The following is a 21,634-nucleotide window of genomic DNA, read 5'->3' as shown; positions in this document are numbered from 1 at the left end:
TGCTACAGTGTTCAGTCAAAGATGTTTACACCCTACAAAATTAGGCTTCCTTTATTCGAATTTGGCTGTAGCATTTAATAGTCAGAGGTATTGAAAATGCAGTTTTTCCTAAGAGGGTTTAGCTTTATCTCCAGAGAACTTCACCTATCTGATAGAATGACAGTTTTGGCTTTAGGCTTCAAGTTGGTGAAGCAATAAACAGATTCCCTCTGCCCTAATGACACATTCTTTTTATCCACTCTGTTTTTAGGATGTGTCTGTTTTTGAAATTATGGAATTTTCTTCTAAAAAAAAAACCCCCAAAACCAAACAAACAAAACACCTCGACCAGCCTGGTCTACAAGAGCTACTTCCAGGACAGCCTCCAAAGCCATAGAGAAACCCTGTCTCGAACTCCCTTCTCCCCCCACCCCCAAAATCCTCTAATGCTTATTATTGAAAGGGAGTGAAGCAGGACTATTTCTTAAAGCTATGGAATTCAAAGAAAAACATTTCCCAAAGACAGTTCTTCCAGAATTTCTTTCTTAAAAAACTACTCTTTCTACTCCGAACTCTTTCAGATAGTATAAAAATAAAGTTGTTCACAAATGTAAACTATTCTATCTCTGTATGACAATATTGGATACATATTGAGATCTTGAATAATTGATCTCTCCCCCTTGTTACTTATTTCTGTTTTCTGTGTTGTTGGTTAAGCCCAGGGTCCTGTGCAGGAAAGATGAGCATGCTACCATTAAGTTGAGACCCCATCTTTACTCCCTCTTTTCTTACAGGACTCTTCACTGCTATGCCACATGGACTCCTGTGACATATAAAGAGGCTCTCCTAAGCCACAGCTCTCTCTCTCTGGGATGTCACAGTATATGCTGCCTGGGCTCCTCTTATTCCCAACACTGTACCAGGCTTTTGACATCTTACAACTCTCAGAAAATCCCTGTCCAAGTATGAGAACATGGACTATCAAGGAAAGAGAGTAACAATCCAAACAGTTTTCCCACTCTTCTTTGGTGGACCCTCCACAGGGCATGCTGCAGCCCCCAAGCACAAGCCCTGCAAGGTCACATTTTGAAAAGCCACACCTATCTAGCAGCCAAAAGAGCAGTTTCCTTTCTAGGCAAATCCAAGAAATGTCAATACCTCAAAACATTTATAATGAAATAACTGCTTGAAAAAAATGCATGTTCATATGTAGTAATCTTTGATGAAAGTATTTTAGAAGTTGAGAAAGAAAATAGAGACCCCATAACTATAATAAACTATTATGAGGTTTTTGATCTCACTTCCAGTGATTTTTTTTTCTCTGCACCTGAAATTTAGATAAACAACTGTAGCATAGCTATTCAGGCAATATCCTCTTTGCCTGCTGGTTGTGATACAAAAACCTCTTGAAATCTGTTTTGACTTTGAAAGCTTCAATTCAATGATCCAACGAGTGCATGATAATACTTTACTTAATGAGCAACATTTCATAAGCTAATAAAATTATTCACAAGTGAAGATACTCTGCACTCTAAAATGTTATTTTGTGCTAAATTAAATTTATTTTGTAAAAAGTGACATTCTCTCTTGATTATAAACCTAATTTAACCTAACGCAATAAAATCATTAGAAAAAACTATTAGTCAGGTGATAGAAGTGCACACCTTTAATCCCAGCACTCGGGAGGCAGAAGTAGGTGGATCTCTGTGAGTCTGAGGCCAGTCTGGTCTACAAAATGAGTTCCAGGACAACAAGAGCTGTTACACAGAGAAACCAAGTCTCAGAAAACAAAATGAAAAATACTATCCAGAAGATTCCAATTATTCAAGTCTTACTAATGTAATCCTTTGAAATTTATTTTAAGTAAAACACAGCTTTTTGTATACTTTATCATCATAATTTAGATAATTATTTTCTATTATAGAAATTCCATTTGTCTTGAAAGGGGAAATGGATTCTGTCTGTCATGTTGGTGTCTTTTGAGAATGTAGTGACTACATAACCAACATGCAGACCACTATTCAAGTATGTTCAACTTTTGGGTTTTAAGCAGTGGACTGAGGGGGCAACAGAGGGAGGAAATATATACTGTAACCAGAGAAGCAGTAAGTATGCTAAGGAATGCCAGTTACAGCTTGGTCCCTTATCAGGCCCCAGGATGAATTCCTGTGGGGAGTACTTGTCCTCACCCTTGTTGCAAGGCCCCAACTTGTGTTTCAATTCCACAAAGCGCTCTGGAAAATACTGGGAGTAACCAGGAGGATTCCACGAGAGAACAGATCAACCCAAACACACACACACACACACACACACACACACACACACACACACACACACACGACAGAAGATAGTCTATGATGGTGGTCAAAGTGTCTTCCTGTGGTGCTAACAGTATTCATGATATAAATGCCAGCACATAATTCAAAATAAAGCGCCAGGCTGGAATCCTCATTTATTGAAACAGGGTCTTAGGAGCTGGATTCCTTCAGGGCTTCTTTTAAATATCTGTTGTTGACTTGGTAAAACATCCCCGTCTCAGAAATTCAAAAGCTTCAAAAGTGGCAAAAAGTCTCTGTCTCTCCTGTGTGTACCCCAGCTACCAGCTGTCCTCCCCAGAGATAAGCAGTGTCATCAGCCTTTTGGGAGTGTTTGCAAAGATCCTGAAAGAGGTGGCTGGACCTGTGTGTGTGTGTGTGTGTGTGTGTGTGTGTGTGTGTGTGTGTGTGTGTGTGTGTGTGTGTTTGTCTATGTATGTGCCTGTGTGTGTATATGTGTGTGTGTCTGTGTCTGTGTGTGTATGCGTGTGTGTGTGTCTGTGTGTCTCTCTGTGTGTGTCTCTGTGTGTGTCTGTGTATGTGCCCTGTGTGTGTCTCTCTGTGTGTGTCTGTGTGTGTATATGTGTGTGTGTATGTATAACAGCTAGGGAACAGAGCTGTGTTCAGTACCATGTGCCTTGACTCTGTGCAGGTCTTAGAGGTTCAGGGTCGGATAGGAAGACTGACTTCATGTGGGAGCTAAAGTCTGGCACTAACTAGAAAAAAAGGATTCTGCCATGTGTCTAGGCTGCATTTACAAGGGTGGGTAATGATTCACAGTGTTTATGCCCCATGAGGGCGGCGAGTGTTCAGGATTCTGTGTCTTTTACAGGACTGCTTTCCTCAGTGAAAGGCATGGCTGTATTTTTTGCATTATTTTGACAAGAAACAGTAGTGTTTATTAAAACCTTTTTCCTCCTAAAAGAAATACTGACACCAACATGAAAATCACAACATGATTTTTATATCTCCAAAGCCAAAAACATTTCCCTGCTGGAACGCAACTCTAATGATGTCATATAAATTAATGGAAAAATAGCAGTAGACATTTGCTTTACTGCCAACTCTTAAAGACTACTTGAGCAAGGCATGTTTATTTTGGTGGTATGAATATTTAATTTTTCCTTATCTGAAATGATAGCTTAAAGAGTGTTAATCAATACATTAAAAAAATCTTTTTAAGATCATCTCCACAGCATGAGCTGTTACCACCTCAAAACTTACCTAACCTGCATCTATTAGCATTTATTTAAACAATGACAATATCAACAAATTATTTAATAAAACACAAATCTATCCTGAATTTCTTCAGAGGAGTAAACAGCCCATAGACTTTTGGAGGTGAAAAAAAAAATCCCATCAAATAGAAAAACGCACTACAAGTCTTTAATTCAAGAGCATCACTAGCAAAGGTAGGAACAGTCAAAGCTCCTTAGGACATAATATGGGTCCCAGACCCATGGGTGTACCAGAAGCAAGCTTCACATCTAGAGGTCAATAAATGGCATGGAGACAGCTGAGCACTGGTTTACAAGAGCAAGGTTCATGTATTCTTTTGAATCATACACAGAAAGAAATGCCCAATGGGTTAAAGTTGTGAGTATAAAAACAGTTGAAAACCATGTTTTTACGATCTTGACTGCCTTCCGTAAAGCACAGAAAAAGAAAAAAAGACCAATGAAATAAAAAAGTAGTAACAGAAAGATTTCAGTGTGCAGATATTACACAAAAGATCATGAAAAAGTTAAAAGGCTAGCAGCAGGTTGGAAAAAATACTGGGGACTAATATCTCACATTTTACTAATCCATATAAAAAAGACAGGCAACCTAAAAGAAAACATATGACAGTTTGAATACAGAAATCAAACAATTTAGGGAAAAAAAGGGTGAATAAAGATGAGTGAAGCTGCCCAACCATATGGAAATCCGTGTACAGCTATTTATCCTGTAGACTATGGACTTTGAAGTCACTGTCCACCCAACTGTTGATGAGGGTGACTGAACATGCAGCATAGTCACTAACTGTGAGTCAGTAAACTGTTTAAAAGATAACAGACAAATCTTTAAAAAATTATCAGATACATGAATCCAGTGATCTAGGAAAACCAGTCAATGGGGCAACTTCAGAAATCTGGCATGTGTACACAGACATAAGCATGACAAAAGGACTTAAGCAACCAGCAGTACCTGTTCAGTAGAGGCCAGTACATTATCTGGGGGATACCACAGTCATGGAGAAGACTGACAGGGAAGGACTGACATTTATGTGCTGAATGTGAATGAGAGGGTGTAGTCTGTACACACAAGTATATTATATGTGGATGCATTTGTAAATGTACAGGAAAAGAAATGCCTAGAAGTACATACCTCAACCCCTAACTAGCTCTTACCCGTGAGAACAAAGATGAGGATAGAAACTGAGTAAAGGAGGGGATTCATTTTTATTGACAAACTTTTGCACTATTTGAACCCTTAATTAAAATGCATCATTTTGGATATACAAGGCATAAAAGGAAATGGTCCTGACACTTCCCTATGGCTAATTTTACTGAATTTGCTTAGAGAATACAAAAGAAAGAAGTCTTTTAGCATAAATACTTCTTGGAAAATTAGAACTACAAAATTTATTTGAATCTAACTAATTAAAACTACAAAATTAGAATTACAAAATGCACGTTTTTTTGCTTATTTTCTACTGCAATTTATTCTCACCTCGGGCTGCCAAATGGAGAGAAAATCATCAGACATTGTGATTTAGAGGAACGTTTTGCAGAAGTAAAACTGACTTGAATGACCAAGTGGGAGGAGTGCAGACACTACAGCTCAGGGGTCAAGACTCAGCTATACAAACATATACTGTTTGCCCAGTTTCCTGGAGTCCCCAGCCAGGTCTGGGTCATCATAAATATCCCGTATCCTTTTTATGATCAATGTTCCAGAAGAAGTATAACTTCAGGTGTCACGTTTTAATATGAACTTTTCCCGACCCCGGCTGTAGCAGGGAGGGTCTAAGTCCTGCATGTTATAGATCCAAGAGTGGAATACCATTGAAAAGCTATCAGAGAGAGTACCTTGATACATTCAGGACATGTAATGGCAAATACAAGCAAGGAGGAACTGATGAAGAAGAAACATCCTAAGATGAAGGGAGTCCCTTTGCCACACCAGAGCTTCCTACATGAAGAACAGCTCTGGTGATAGGGGCCCAGCGCACACTTCACACAAAGTACTTGCTATGAAATAATGAAGTTTTACTTGAATTTCCTTTGCCTTATGACAGGTTCCCCTATAAAAAACAGAACCCCTGGGAACCACTGAATGGCTAGAAGCACAGTGTTTGGCTGCTGGACTGAGGCTGTCTTTAGTTTAGGGTGTTGCATCAGTATTTGTGTTCTGAAAGACAGAGAGTCTTGTCGTCTTCATGCAGTCACCTGTCCTGGAATTTTCTATCAATTCAATTTGTGTGTGTGTGTTGCTATATGAGTTTGTGCACGTGTATGCTGAGGTCAGAGGAGACAGGATTTCTCATTGAATCTGGACCTTGAGTGCATGTCTCCCAGCCTTTCATCCCTCCCCGATAGGCTGGCTGCCTGCAAGCCCCACAGATCCTCCTGTCTCTGCCCCCACAGCACCAGTTACAGGCTGATGTGACCATGCCAGGCTACTTGCATGGGTGCTGAAGATCCAAACTCAGACCCTCATGCTTGTGTGCAAAGTCCTCTTACCCATGGAGCCATCACCTCAGACCCTCAGCTTGGTTTCTAAAAATTTAATTTCTGTGCAAAATTGTAGGAATACAGCTGCTATATAAAGCAAAGCTCATATATGGATGAGATGTAAATAAATAGGATAGCTGTCACATCTGGAAATTAGACAACATGAGCACTCAGGTTCTCCCCTTAGCTTCTATTGCTTGTAAAAACCAAAGGGTAGTGGGAAGAAAAACCACAGCATTATGGTTGTTAAAATTTGGACCTTAGTTGCCCATGTGCTAAAGTCCTGGTTCTCAGCTTGGCTCTACTGGGAATGCTGTGTGAGTCTAGTGTGAGACCTTGCAGTCACTGGAGAAATACCTGTTAGGGGGATGGGGTCATGCCTGTGAGGGGGATGTAACCCAGGACTCTTCCTCTACCTTATTCTCATTCCTGGGCCACAGCAGGAATGAGCGTTGTTCCCATGTGTTGCCACAATGATATGTAGCCTTGTCATAGGTCCCAAAGCAGCAGAAAGAACCAAATAAGCCCTGGGATCTCTGAATTTGTGAGTCTTTCTTTCCAGGTTGATCATTCCAGAGATTGTTATCACAGCAGTGTCTTGGGAACCAATCAAAACTTGACTCCCATTACAAGATCTAGCTTCTGAAAAGTTCAGTTTCTACCCAAAGTCTTGTCCTGTGAGCCACACTGCCTGTCACCAGCATCTGTTCAGAGCCCAGAACTTCCAACATTAGTGGAAGAACAGAATACTTTTTTTTTTTCTGGCCCAAAATCGAAATTGAAAAGAGAACCATATTGCAGCCCTTCAGAAGGATTAGCACTTCACTGAAAGAAAAAAATTTGAGACCTCAGCGTAGAAATTTCTTTTTCAGTGAGATTAGTTTAGGTGCTCTTAAAAGACAATGGAGCCAATCAGGAAAGTCTAGACATTGATAATCTGATCCAGCCATATCTTTACATCTGCTACCAGGACTCTAACGCACCAAAAAAGCAAAGAAAGACAAGCACGAGGGAAGCAGAAACCTTCATCAGATGATTTTTCTGCTAAACCACATTAAAAAATTAAATGACTACACAGTACACCCGACAGGAATTTATTGTGTTAAGTTTTCTCAATCTGCAAAACTGGATCTTGTCTACCTACCTTGTAAACTGTCGACTCTCTTCATGAACTTCCATTTCTGTGCTTTTAAACTCATTTAGTTCTTTTCTTATTGCTGCCTAAACAGGAGAAAATGAAGCAGAATTTGGGTCACATATTTTCCCAATGTATACAATTCTCATGAAGCAGATATTATTGTATGATACAACATTTTGGGGAGAGCAAAGAATTACTTATTTATCCCAGATTAAGATTTAATATGAAATATGTTACAGTCTGAACATCGGTGATATAAAAATCTGAAATTAGAAAATCTAAAAAAGCTGAAATTTTCTGATTATCAGTGTGAGCCACACGTGGAAAATTCCATACCTGACCTCCTGTGATGGTTGCAAAGTGCAAGTATGATAAAAACGTGTAAAATGACCTTTAGGAGATGTGTGAGCAGTGTGTGTGAACATGAATGAATTCTTTTAAAGCAGGGCTGAGGATTGAACCCATCCCTCATACATACTAGGCTAGCATTCTAGCACTGAGCTAGACTCCTGGCCCCATAAATGAATTTTGTATGTAGACACAGATCTCATCTTTCAACTACCTCATTTCATTATGTCTTTGCAAATATCCCAAATTCTAGAAAGACCCCTAACCCTTTGGTCACAAGCATTTCAGAGGAGGGACAGTCAGATGGAAGCCAAACTGAAGCTAGGGGGGCCTCCCTGAGAGTTTCCTTGGTGGGGAGGGTGCCAGTAGGGTCTAGAATGTGTGTCATAGAGAATGTCCCTTCACCCTCCTATGACCACAGCAAATGCAAGGCATGGGGTTTTTTCAGAGAATTCGGATCCTGCTCCTAGGAAAGTTTTCCATTGAAGCCTGCTTGCAGGCGCGCCCACAGCAACATAGCTTTGACTAGCTGCCACAGGGATGCCAAGAAGGCAATTGCTATTTATTTTTTCATGTTGAAAGTTTAGACAAATGGCTGAAAATTCAGCACAGCATTTAAAACCACTCAGAGGAACATCAAATAGGCGGCCTTATTTAAGGAACACATAATCCATGCCATGTACAACAAAATGCTTCTGCATGAAGACTGGAAAGCTGAGACGCCCCTCCAAATGCTAACTTTGGCTGTCTGTTAACAGACAGTGGCGGGATTATGCATGGATTCAGTTTCAATTTTAGCCTTATTTTTATTTCCTACTCTTTTCTACAAAGGGTATTTCACTCACATAAAAAGTACTAAAAAAATCTTTATAAGCTCTATGTAGATTACAGTATTCAGACCAAACATAGAACATTATAAATATCTTTTACTCAAAGAATGCTTTCCTTCATAGAAAAGGAAAAGTAGGAATGACATCTATGCTAAAGGGAATGGCTCCAGATAAACACAGAATGTCAATATAAACCACAGGAAGTGCCTTCCCAGAAAGATAGAAAAATCTACTTTTCAGTTGGAAGTCAATGAACTTCAGAAAAAGGGAAAAGATAGGAGAGAGCCCTGAGACTTCTTCATGGCTCTCTCCCATCATTAACCATCACTCTACAGTTCACAGGCTTCCCTTCCAAGTATATTTTAATGTGATAATTAATCCCTGTTGTCACAGACTGTCTCCTCTCCCCAGATACATTCTTTAGGTCTGGAAGTCTTTTTGGGGGAACCTGGGACAGAAAACAGTAGTCATAATTCTTATTGCTAACTTTTGGAAGTTCCAAAGCAAGCAGAGACCTGCTTGTGGGCCAGTGTCTTTCATGACACACTTACGCAGTGTGTTTCACAAGACACAACAATGTGGACTTGGTTTTGGTCATCGTAACAACTGGCATTGGATCCAGGAGCTGGACAGTTGCCTGAAAATGTTCCCCCTTGGAAAGAAGTGTTTCAATGTGAACAGGGGCAGAGAATTCCATCTCTGTGTTCATTTATTTTTGTATCCACAAAAGGTTTCAGCAGAGGTTGTGCAAAACACTTTAGCTAGACTCAGAAGACATGGGTGTTGGTCTTGGCTATGTTCCCCATGGCAGTATGATGCTCACAGGGGAACTTTCCCTTCAGTTTTCAGCTTTCCTACTGCTATGGTCGGGATGACTGTTATCCAAAGGTCTGTATGGTAACGCCCATTGTCCAGGGAAGTTTTATTAGAGGTGTTGTGAACACTTAAGAGGTGGGGGTCTCATGAGGGACATGCCTTTAGGTCATTTGGGGCATGCTCCTGAAGAGATTATGGGACTATGGTCTACCTTCTCTTTGCTCTTTTGACTCATGATGTAAGTGGCTTGATTCCCCATGTACTCCCCACTCCAACCATGTGATACCACCACCAGACACCCATTACTTAGACCTTACTTAGTCCTTCATTATTTAGATCCTTATATACAGAACTGTGATTTTGCTATGTATAAGTTAATTGTTTTAGGTATTTTTTTTTTAAGTAACAGAAAGCCAGCTGATATACCCACCTAGAAAACAGGGATGAAAATTCATGATACAATTAGGAATATTAGTTTAAAGTGAATTTTTAAAAAATGTCTTGGATACCGTAGAGTTACCAACAAAATACTATGAAGTTTTAAAATAGCACATTATTTGGGCTTGTAACTAACAATTCTTTCATTTTTATCATAGAAAATTCACTGGAATACAAGAGGACACTGCTGAAGGAGAGCTGAATATAAATACAATGGAGAACTTACTAGTGATAGAAGCTGGCTACCTGTTAAAGAGTCTGGCAAAATCCAGGAAAAACATCCAGAGAGAAACACTTGGGATACGGAGTTTATAAATCAGAAAAACTACAAACTGTGCCTCACTCCACACAATATTTATATTAATAAAATTTATAACCTTCTGGCTCCCATATCCCCCCATGCACACTGCTTTCCTCAGAAGGCCAGTTAGATACTCATGGACACACCCTATGTTCTCCTCTTCAATGCCGCTTTGTCACTACCTCCTTAAGATGTGGTGTCTGTTTCTCTGGTTTTGATTCTGGGTAAACCCTGTCACTACTCTGAAACACAGTAGATTTGTTACTTTACCACACCAGTCTAAGGTGAGCTTCTTTCTGGCCCATCGGCATTTGCTTCTTGGAAGCCAGCTGCCACATAAAACGTACTTGACTGCCTAGGGCAAGGGGCAGTATGAGAAGCCCCAACATAAAGAAAGACTTCGGAGGAAGAGGTGCAATGTAGACAGGTTTAAGGAGCAGGAGGGCATACACACATTCAGGAAGAAACTACTTTGGAAGTGGGTTCTCAAGGCTTGACATCTTACCAATGCCTTGTGGGCCTGAAACAAACCACTGGACAGATGCATTCCAGAATTGCTCCCTCACAAACTTATAAGCACTATACATTACTGATTTAAGCCAGCAGCTTTGGGCTGGCTTGTTACAAGACAGCTGATAACCTAAACAGTATTCTAAGATAAAACAGAGGCCTGGATGGGGTCTTGTGATCTACTGGATATCAAATATGATTAAGTGATTATGTTGGAGCCACCAATAAGCCTACAAGTCCCACATACATCCAATAAAATGAGCTTTGGGGTCCCACTAATCCACATAACTCCCTCATTTTTTATGTGTGTGCTGGTTTGCATTTAGAAGTGACAAGTCAGTTGTATGCAATGATATGGTAACATGTGTAACACTGCAAGAAGGACATACTTGTCTGATTATGTGGACGGTATTCACTTTCAAAATCTACTCAATAAGGACCTACTTTACTACTTTAGATAAGAAGGAAGAGTTCTTAGGGGTTTAAAGGAGGAAAAAGGAGACCTTTTATATTGGCCAGGTACACAGAGTCAATATAAATATAGTTTTTGTGCTTCTCTATCTTTTTTTTTTCAGATGAGACTAGATTTTAGGCCCAATATTCTCTATCTAAGTGTAACTGGGGCTGGTTTTGTTGAAAGATAAAAAGATGAGCTGAGACAGTGGGATTGGAGCCAGTGGTGCTGGGTTGGACCACTTTAGGGAAACCATTCAACTGAAATTAATCTCTAAGAAAACAGAGGCAACAACAAGCCCAAATGCCAGGCATTTGCACTCAGACTACATGTAGAGTGGTGTTTGGTATCAAGAGAATTAAACACAGGATGTAAAAATGACTAAAACTAAGTTTAAGTTTGGCTAGTGGTGAGTAGCCACATACATGCTCCATCTGATCAGTCCCGGTCAGTTCGGGAGCACTTCTTGGCAAGAAGCAACAGGCAATTTGTTGAAAATATGGCTCTTGCAGCTATCTCAAACATTACAGCATGGGTTGTGAGTGAAGAATTAGCTAGAATTTCCCCTTGATATCTTTTGTTTATTTCTTTGTGAAGATGCTGGTATCAAAGAGTGGATTGCTCCGCTGACTCAATAAGCTCAATGTCATGGGAGGTGAAGTGTGCACTCCATGAGTCAACTGATGACATTCTACAAGGAGTTAAAATCTCAGTCTTCACAGGGAGCTGGCTAGACAGTGTATTCCTGAAAAGGCAGCATTCATCTTCCTACCCTTGTACCTAGGATACTGTTCGAGCGTTTCAGTAAGTGAGGCAGATACTGTATCATCAGAAAACAGTCTGTATTCTGCTTCACTAGAGATTTTTTTAAAAAGAACTTTTCTTGAAGCGTATATTCACGTCTCCTCTCAGTACATCTTTGAATACCTTACCTGAACTTCCCAGGAATTTAGTTTCTCTACTCAGCCCTTCCTAGGGCTGTCTCTAGCCCTGGTGACAAGGCCCTTCTGAGCTTGCACAATGGCGTCCTTGTCAGTACCAAAACCTCTTCAGCAGCTCACTAGAGATTTTTAAGCTGAAGCTCTCATCAGTATTTTAAATTTCAGTCCACCTGTGTAGCCATGGAGTGAAATCACTTTGGGGTTCTAAATAATATTCAAATTTAATTTTCTTTCGAAAGTAGCATAAGCTTTCAGCAACTTTTGCTTTCACTAATTAAAAAAAAATAAAGTGGGGTAGAAAAATCAAAACAAAAATAAAACTAATTTAAAGCTACATTCATTTATTTTTGTGAATGTGTGCACAACTGTGTGTTTGTGTAGGGTGTCACATGTCCTTGTATTTGTATAGGTTGCCTCATGTACTCCAGTGTGGATGTTGGGGTTAGAGGCAAACTTCCTTCCATCATGTGCATCCCAGAGACCAAACTGAGGTTGTCGGGCTTGCTGGCAAACGATTTCACCCATTGAACCATCTCGAAGGCCTCATAACCTAACTTTTTAAAAAATATTTTTACATTGTTTTAATTTTCTGGTCATTGGTATTCTGTCTACATTTATGTCCACATGAGGGTATCAGATTTCCTAGAACTGGAGTTACAAACAGGTGTGAGCTGCCATGTGGGTGCTGGGAATTGAACCCTGCTCCTCTGGAAGAGCAGCCAGTGCTCTTAACTGCTGAGCCATCTCTCCAGTCCCCTTGAAAACTAATTCTTAACACAATAGTTAAGTCATAATTACTGAATTTTATATCAATTAACTTAATGAATCAAATACATTATTTAGAGTCTGATCAATAAGTGTTATGAAGCTTTTTAAGGTAAAAGTAATAAAGAGCCAAATTTTTTGCTACAATGACAATTAGCATGCTTTTTCATTCTTACATAAAATGCTTTTAGCATGTGGGTCATATTTCTTTTTACATATTTTGCATGTGTGTGTGTGGTGTGTGGTGTGTGTGTGTGTGTGTGTGTGTGTGTGTGTGTGTGTGGTATGTGTGTGTGGTGTGTGGTGTGTGTGTGGTGTGTGTGTGTGTGTGTGTGTGTGGTGTGTGTGTGGGTGTGTGTGTGGTGTGTGTGTGTGTGTGGTGTGTGCTCATGCATTCACCCCCATGTGCAGGAACATGCAAGCACATGCTCCCACATGCACTCATTGGCCATGCATGGAACCCAATGTCGACATAAGGAGGTTTTCCTCAATCACCCTCCACATTATTTCTTGAAACAGCATATCTCAGTGAACCTGAAACTCACTGTTTCAGCTACATTGTCTGCTGGCATCCCAGGCATGCCCCTGGGTGCTGGAATTATGGATATATAACCTCACATGGGGTTCTAGGATCCAAACTGGTTTATTCTTGCTGAGCAGCACTGCCTGCAGAACCATCTACCTAGCCCTGCATATGCATATTTTAACAACGGTGTGAAATTACTTATTTTTTTCTCAATGTTAGGTAGAAAGTAGCATTTTTAGACATTTATAAAAATGCCATGCATTGAAGTGAATTCCAGTTGTTTATTTTTCCCATTTACGATTCTGGATATTCAGGTGTTTGACAACAAACACACACCAGCTGCATGTACAAAACATACTACACACAAACAGATCACTTGCATGCACAAAAACATGCTACACATAAACAACATTTTCAATTTTTGCATTTTTCTATTTTCTACCTTTAAAATTATACATTTTTTTTTCTGTCTAAAACAAACCCTTACTTTTGGAAAACACACTTTTCCCTTAGGGAAAGTAGACATAATAAAAACACAGCTCTAAAAATTTTGTCCTTTAAACCTTAAACATCTTGGGATAAATGTGTGAGATTTCCATGGGAGAAAACAAGCCACCCCCTGTAAGTCAGGAGGTACTTTGGCTCTGCCCTGGGGCTCAGGTGCCTTGCTCAAGGGTTATGTGAGACTCCTATTTCTTCAGGGTACTCCAGAACAGAAACCAGGCTTACAGAAGAAAACCTGACCAGGCCCAACTCCCCTACATTTAACAAGCCCCAAACAAAAGCCTATCTTTGTCTCAGTTCAAAATGTTCTTAAAAGGAAAAAAAATCTCTGCTCTTTGTAGCTGGAGATGGATGAGCTCTGCCTCCTACCAACAGGACAAAGTCAAGGAAGGGCTCTTACGGGGGATGGGAAATTGAGTTTGCATATAAGGACAGTTAGTCATGTAGACTGTCACTCCTGCACTGTGGAGGAGGATTTTACTGTTTATCTGGCCTTTCTAAAGGTTGGCATTTGAATAATCAGGTGGCTGGTAATGGATGTGGCAAATCACACTCTTCTAAGAAGGCTAAAATAACACCTTCGGTCTACACAGTATGATCTCACCATTCTCCTAAGTAGAGCTACCTATTCTCTTCCCTTTGGTTCTGAGCTGGCCTTATGACTTCCTGGAACTAACAGAATAAAGCAGACATACAGTGTGAGTGACTTCTGTAGTCAGACTTTCTTTTGGGTCAACAGCTCACAAATAATGACGTGGAGACTTATTAATTTTGAAAGCTCGGCCTATAGCTTAGGCTTGCTCCTAACTAGCTCTAATAACTTAAATTAACCCATTTATACTCATCTACATTCTGCTACATGGCATTGCCTCTCTTCCATCTTGCATCTCCTGTATCTCTCATGCGACTAGATTCCTCTTCCTTTCTCTCCCCAGAATTCCCCCCTATACCTCCTGCTCAGCTGTTGGCCCTTCAGCTTTTTATTCCACCAATCATGGCAAATACATCTTCACACAGTGTACACATATCCCACAACATACTTCTAAAGATGATTGGAAAAGGCAAAGCAGCTTTTATCAGGCTCTCTGGGATAGACACCTGCTGTGAGAGAAGCCAGCTTAGGGAAGAGGTCTGATGACTCACACTGAAGAGGCCATGCCTAGGAAGGTCTGTGAACAACCCCGCTGAGTGCCATCTCTGAGCCATGGCAACCAAGATACAAGACATGTTGGAAAGTCAATCCTGCACCTCTCAGAGGAGCCCAGTCACTGAGCGGTGACACTTGGTCACCGTGGAAAGCAGAATTGCCCAAATGATGCTTGAACATATGCCAACCTATGAAATCCCTAAGATACAATGAAACTCTCTGTTCTTCATCACTAAGCCTAGGGTAGTTTACTATATGGGGACTGTGGCGGCAGCAGTGTCAACCAAAAGTCACTGAATGAGAGGAGAGTGATGAAAACCCACAGCTGAAAGGAGAATAACTGGAGGAAATGTATTTCTTGCAATATGATGCACTCGGTGCCTTGATTAACCTGTCCATTGAAAATAATTAAAATGATAAACATAACATTAAAAATGAATTTAAAGGTATACTGAATGATTGATAAGAGAGCAGAAACTTCTTTTAGGGGGGCACAAATAAAGAGAGGGAACCCAGACAAGGAAAGTAAATAGTAAAAATGTCTTTGACTCGAGTACACTGGCATTAAGTCTGGTGAATCTGAGCAGTCATTTCCAAAAGTAGGTGACATATGAGGTGGGGGAGACCAAAGGGAATAACCCAATGTAAAGCTGTGCTGCACTGCTGTGCCCCAGAGCATGACAAAGGGAACTTCAAGCTGGAGTCAGTGTGGGGTGGGTGGGAATGCAGGCTGAGGAGTTGGACCCGTAAGCCTATTGTCCACCTGGTTTGCAATCTGAATCTACAGTACTAAGGTAATCTGAAGTAACTCATTTTACTAATCCAGTTCAAAATAACATTAAATAAAAGGCACTTTAGAGAAAAAAGTCATTTTTTAAAATTAACTTTATTTTATATGCATTGGTGTGGAGGAGTCAAATTCCCTGGAACTGGAGTTACAGATAGTTGTGAGCTGCCATGTAGGTGCTGGGAACTGAACCTGGGTCTTCTGGTAGAGCAGCCAATTGTCTTAACCACTAAGTCATCTCCCAGCGCTCCAAAAAGTTATTTCTTAAGATAGAGCTTCATAACAAAGTTTTTAATAACAAAAATGTAATGTTCTACATATCTAATGGCATCTCATATATTAGGAGAAGACTCTTAAAACATTTTTATTTACTCTGTGTGTATGAGTACAGGGCCCTATGTGTCAGAATACACGTGGAAGATGTCTGTCTCTCAGTCCTAGGGCTGTACCTCAGGCCATGAGGCTAGCAATGCAAGTGCTTTGATCTGCTCAGCCTTCTTTCTGGCCCAGGAAAAATAATCATAACACAGAAAGGTGTGGTGATAATTTGTTTATGATCTAATAAATAAAGCCTGCCTAAAAATCAGAGTGCAGAGCTAGCTACACTAGGTAACCATAGAGGTCAGGTAGTGGTGGCACACACCTTAATGCTAGCACTCAGGAGACAGAGGGAGATGGATCCTGTGAGTTCAAGGTCACCTTGGGCTACACAAAACTGATCCATTAAATACTCAGTTACAGATATGGTATGTATTTATTCAATGCCAGATTTTGCTGAGAGTAAAAAATTAGGAACTCACTGTTAGTGATATTGGTAAACTGGTAGCATGAAAAACTTAAAAACAAATGGTTGGTAATAATCTTGGGCTATGGTCCCTTTCTTGAAAACAACTTAAGGGAAGATTTATTTTGGCTTACAGTTTCAGAACTGTAAGTGCATTAGGGAATGGTGTAGTGGAGAAAAGCTCCCATTTCAGTGACCTGACAGTGAAGCAGATGTTAGACAAGGCTGCCACAGGAAGCAACTCCCAAGGACATTCCTGACATCATCCTCTTGCCTCCAACTAAGCCTTACCTATTACCTTTCACCAGTGTCCAGTAACATTATGAGTCTGTCAAGGGATTAATTTATTTTTAGACCACAGACTTCTTAATCTGGTTGCCTCAGGCAATGCCTGCAAACACACACCTGCATGCACGCAGGTAATCTCCTAGGTATTTTGCAATCCAGTCAAGATGACAACCAAGACTGACTATCACAATGGGGAACCCTCCTCAGCTACTCTTGAATGAGAACAGGTTACACAGCAACTAAGGACTAGCTTTCTCTGAGACCCAGTTGAAAGAACTGTGCTGCTATTACTGCACACCACCACGTTAAGCGTTTAAACTTTCAAAGTGAGAAAAGTGCTAGGATGGGTGTGTAGAGGCTGAGGATGCAGATTCTGAAAGCACAAAAGGTCACTGAGATACTTGCCTTGTCTGCAGGTGTCAACCTGGCCCAGGGCTTGTCAGCTCGGCGGTCATAGTCGGGAGAATCGGTGACTTCTACATACTCATTAAACCGAAGGATCCTTCGGGCTTGTAGCTCTGCCACAGTAGGTCTTAGGCTGAGCTACAGGAGTATAGGAGGGAAAGGCAGAGATCAGTTACACGTTTACAGCCTCTAGGTGACTAGCTTTCTGTCTGGAACACTTCAAAGTTAAGGTCACTTTCAGGTATTAAAAGAAAAGCAATGGCATCTTGGGAATTTGTAATGAGGCCTAGAAAGCAGTGTGCCCTCATTTCCAGACAAGAAAATCATCACTGCTAGCTAGGTCAGCCTCTGGCAACCCAAAAGGCTTTTACTCTTTGCAGTGTGCCATCCCCCACAACATGCCTGGGTCTAAGATTATGACTTGCCTGTCATCTCTGACACAGGAACACTCTGAACAGTGAGAGGTCCACCAGTACTACAGCTTGAGGATGAGTATGGTGGTGGCTGACAGACTAAGACAGAAGCTATGAAACTCCTAGAAAATGGCAATGAGTCTCTACTCCCGGCATTCGTAAAAATGCAGTGTTCTCTGCAGCAGTGGCTCAGAGAAGGGTGTAGCTACAGCATGGTCTTCCTGGGGAGGAAGACACAGGTCCTGCATTGGCCATGTCAGCCAGAACAGCTGACAGGCAGGTGAAGGAGGCTTCCCAGAGAGCAGTTCTTCTTTCAATCTTTCTGACATGTCTGCTCTTGGGGATTCCTTCTTTAGTCCTTTATCCCATTCAAATTTATCATTCTATTTAATCTGGCCAGCCCTGGGGGTGTCTTTGCTTTACTCTCTTGATCCTTTCACAAGCACCAAGAATAAGACAGGAATAATCCTACACTTGAAAGAAACCCAGACCTACCTTGGAATGCTTTTGCTGTGAGCTCTCCAGCCAGCCCTCAACAATGTGAGTCAGGCCACACACTTGACTATGGTGCCACATTTTAGTCACCCCGCTCTCTTCCAGGAATGGAAGGTATATCTGAGAAACTACTAAAAGGATTTATAATGAAATATAACTTCTGGTTGTCCTTAATTTTTCCAAAAGCTATTATTTATTTTAGCACAGAAGAAAAAAAAAGTCATGGCCCTGGAATCAGGTTTGTAGTTTTGTAAATAAGTGGAAATGATTGCTTGAATTCCAGAGATAAGCTGTTTTTCGATTGACTGTGGTCAAATTCACTCAATAAATTACTCACCCAGGTCTGCTACAGAACAGTGACAAATCATTAATAATCACAAAATACTTATTTAGTATTTCCAGGACTAAATGGAAAGTGTGAGCATTTTAAAATCTAATTAAAGACATAAAAATATATTAAAATGGTAACGTTGGCTCTCTAAATGGAAGATTTGTATATGACATTTTCTTTTTCTGTTCTTTTTGCATTTAAAATTTTTTCACTTAAGATACATGTTTTCATAATCAGTAAATGCAATGTACAAACTGTGAATTTTTCAAAATGAACATAGCATGCAAATAGAAAGTAATTGATTCGCATGCATTGTTGATTTTAATGCCTTGGGTCATATGGTGGCCAATTAGAAAGACTCATCCCTAAGCACCCCAGTCACTAGTTAAGAGCGGTTTGCATCTAACAAAAATAAACCGGATCCCAGAACACACATGCTCATTAGTAGTCATAACGTCATCACCTTCCGGCTGAGTCTCCGTTTGAGCTCCATCTTTGCTTCTTGCTCCTCCTCTTCATTCTTTTCTGTTTATTAGGGGAGACATAAGTTTGGTTACTAGAGATGATCATATAATCAGAAAAGTCTATCAGAAACAATTACCCAGTTCTGCCATATGCTAATTAAACACGCCATCACCTTAGAAATGAATCAAAGGATTCTGCAGAAAGAGTGGCCATATGCATGTAATATATGTGCATATGTGCAATGATGTCTTTCTCCCTTATGGAACTGGTTGCCTTTCTTCACTGATTTTAAACCTTGTGGCTTCCTGATTTCTTGTTCTATGTCTGTACTATTGCTGACCACCTCATGGTCTTGGAAACACAATCTACCAGAATTCAGATAAAAATCTACTTCTGGATCTGATTTTCATGTGAAAAGTCCGAGGCACATTAAAAGAACAAATTAGAACCATCCCATGCACATCCAAGCTGCTGACTTCCATTCAAACCCAACCAAAATATTTGACTTGTCTTCCTATGTTTCCATAGAAGCAAAGTATAAGCATTCCTTAGGACTTGGCTTTCAAACCAATGTTCTGAATGGGGTCATGTTGTACTGTGGGTGGAAATTATTTATTTTCTTGTGACTTTAACTTTCCAAAGTCGTCTTTTCCTCTGGTGCTTCATCAACTAGTTCAATTTCACACAGTCCAACAGATGGGATTGAAAGAAAAAGTTCACATTTTAAAGAAATAGCCCTTGAGATTTATGGGATGCATATTGGAAAAGCTTCTTTCTGTTGCTGCTTGTATCTCATCTGTGTTAAGTAAGGCACTGATTTTACTTCATAGCAAAATATGTACAACACTTATATTCTAAAGATTCTAGTGAAAAAAGACTGTATTATAGAAGGGATCAACTGAGTCTTCAGAAAAATTCTCTTCTATGAAAAGGCTTTATTTTTTAGCATCTCTCTCTCTCTCTCTCTCTCTCTCTCTCTCTCTCTCTCTCTCTCTGTATATAGTATAAGTCATAGGACCTTGAATGTCATCATCTGGTGCTACCCACCTTGGCTTTTAAGACAGTGTTTTTCACTGGGACCCGAGGCTTACTGATTAGACTGTGGTATCTAGCCAGAGAGCCCCAGGAATTCTCCTGTCTCTGCCATACTAGTATTAGATGGTAAGTGTGCCCCACCATACCCAGCTTTTTAAGTGAGTGCTGAGGATAGAACTTAGGTCCTCATGCTTGCATGGCAAGCACTGTACTGACTAAGCAATTTCCCTAACCCAAAAATACACTTATTGAAAAAATTTAAATGGACTTTTCCCTACTGAGGTTACTGGTTTCAAGAGTAAAAAGTCAGTCTTGAATATTTGAAGCACCCACAGGTATTTGCTCATTAACCAGACTATATTCAATTATATATGTTTTTTTTTCTTCTCTGGACATAATGAAGTTTCTGTTTTTTTTTTTTTCTTCTGAAATACATTCTTAATTTACACGGGAAAAGATGATCCATGTAGCTATCTACAGTGACATAAACTGATTTCACCCTCAGACTAGAGAAACTTCAAGTTCAAATGGATTTGGTTATAACTTGGATTTCTAATTATGAGTGAACTGTATGAATGGCTGATTGCTTCACAACAACATGTCTTTCTGTACCCTTAAAGTGTATGCAAAGGGTCAATTACTTAATTTGAATTGAATGAAGCTTATGAATTGCCTATTATACATATTACACAAATTCCTAACTTGTTAATGTGATTAAAATCAGAGCTTTACAAGGCAAGACCTGTGATGATACAGTTATTTAAAAGAAATAATATAATCCTTAAGTATAATTTTAGTCACTTCTTTCCATATGCCTATCACACCTTATTTCTTTTTTCTTTCTTTTTAAAAAGCTACTTTAAAATATTAGATTATTAATTTTATTTTATGGTTGTTTTGCCAACATTTATGTTTGCACATCATGTATGGGTTTGGTGTCCTCAAAGGTCAAAGAGGGTACTGGATGTTGGAACTGAAGTTGCAGATGACTGTGAATCACCATGTGAGTGACAGGAATTCAACCCAGGTCTTCTGCAAGAGTAGCTAGTGCTTTCAGCTGCTAAGCCACCTCTCCAGTCCCCCAACCCCCATGTTTCATTTCTTAAAGGCACTTTCAAAGACAAACAAAAAATCCTAAGGGTTTTCACGACTTATGTAAAATGTCATTTCTTTAAAGGGAATATTAGTTTTACCCTATTATGGATGTTGTACAACAAGGTGACAGCCAGTGATGTTTAGGGAAGGAAGAACCGATAAGGGAGCTTAAGTAAACAGGGTTTTACCATCTGGGAATTCTTCCCTGAAGCTAGGAACTGGCTTCTAACATTTCCCATGTTTGAAGTGATACTTCTAAAGCAGATGAGCGATGGGAGGTGGAGGGGCTGGCATGGGGCAGTCTCCAAGTCTTTATAGGGACCAGGGGAAATCTTGAAATTGGTACTTAAATAATCTCTGAGATGTTCATTTAGGGCACATTTCCTTCACGTTTTGATGAATTAGAGGACTAACTGTACAAAATGATGCAAACTGTTTGTGGCATTGGGATGGATTGAAGGGTTTTCATGAAGGAAGTGACAGAACTCTTGGCCAGTGTCTTGCTTGCATCAGAGAACAGTGCCACTTCAGACAGCCACAGGGAAGTGTCTGAATAAACATTCCATCAGTAAATATGCTTCCAAGGCAGTGGGCACTTCAGAACCTTGCCTGCCTAGCCAATGTGGCCCCAGAATTGCGTGAATTGTTGAGAGAAGAAGGAAAAAAGGAGCAAAACCAGCAACCAGACTAGCAGTGCACTTTGGAGCTATCAATTTGCGTGAAACGACCTGGCCCTCCTCCCATAGATTCTTTGTGGCTTTGTTTATCATTTTGCTGCTTTTCTTATTTCCATGTAGGTGGGTTTCTA

General features: G+C 40.2%; 1 protein-coding gene across 1 annotated transcript in view; it reads right to left on the bottom strand.

Annotated features, from left to right (window-relative positions):
- Nucleotides 1–6,333: 6,333 nt before the first annotated feature.
- The window catches only part of Phactr2 (phosphatase and actin regulator 2), a 246,680-nt gene continuing 231,379 nt past the window's right edge, over nucleotides 6,334–21,634 (bottom strand). Inside the window, exons 10-13 of the mRNA XM_035438764.1 lie at nucleotides 18,695–18,756; nucleotides 16,989–17,130; nucleotides 7,155–7,227; nucleotides 6,334–6,367 (exon numbers count right to left, since the gene is read on the bottom strand). Of these exons, the coding sequence (XP_035294655.1) occupies nucleotides 6,334–6,367; nucleotides 7,155–7,227; nucleotides 16,989–17,130; nucleotides 18,695–18,756 (311 nt within the window). The remainder of the gene's footprint in view (nucleotides 6,368–7,154; nucleotides 7,228–16,988; nucleotides 17,131–18,694; nucleotides 18,757–21,634) is intronic.

This window comes from Cricetulus griseus, chromosome 2 (genome assembly GCF_003668045.3).
Source record: "Cricetulus griseus strain 17A/GY chromosome 2, alternate assembly CriGri-PICRH-1.0, whole genome shotgun sequence".
Lineage (NCBI taxonomy): Eukaryota > Metazoa > Chordata > Mammalia > Rodentia > Cricetidae > Cricetulus > Cricetulus griseus.
This window is presented reverse-complemented; position numbering and strand designations above follow the sequence as displayed.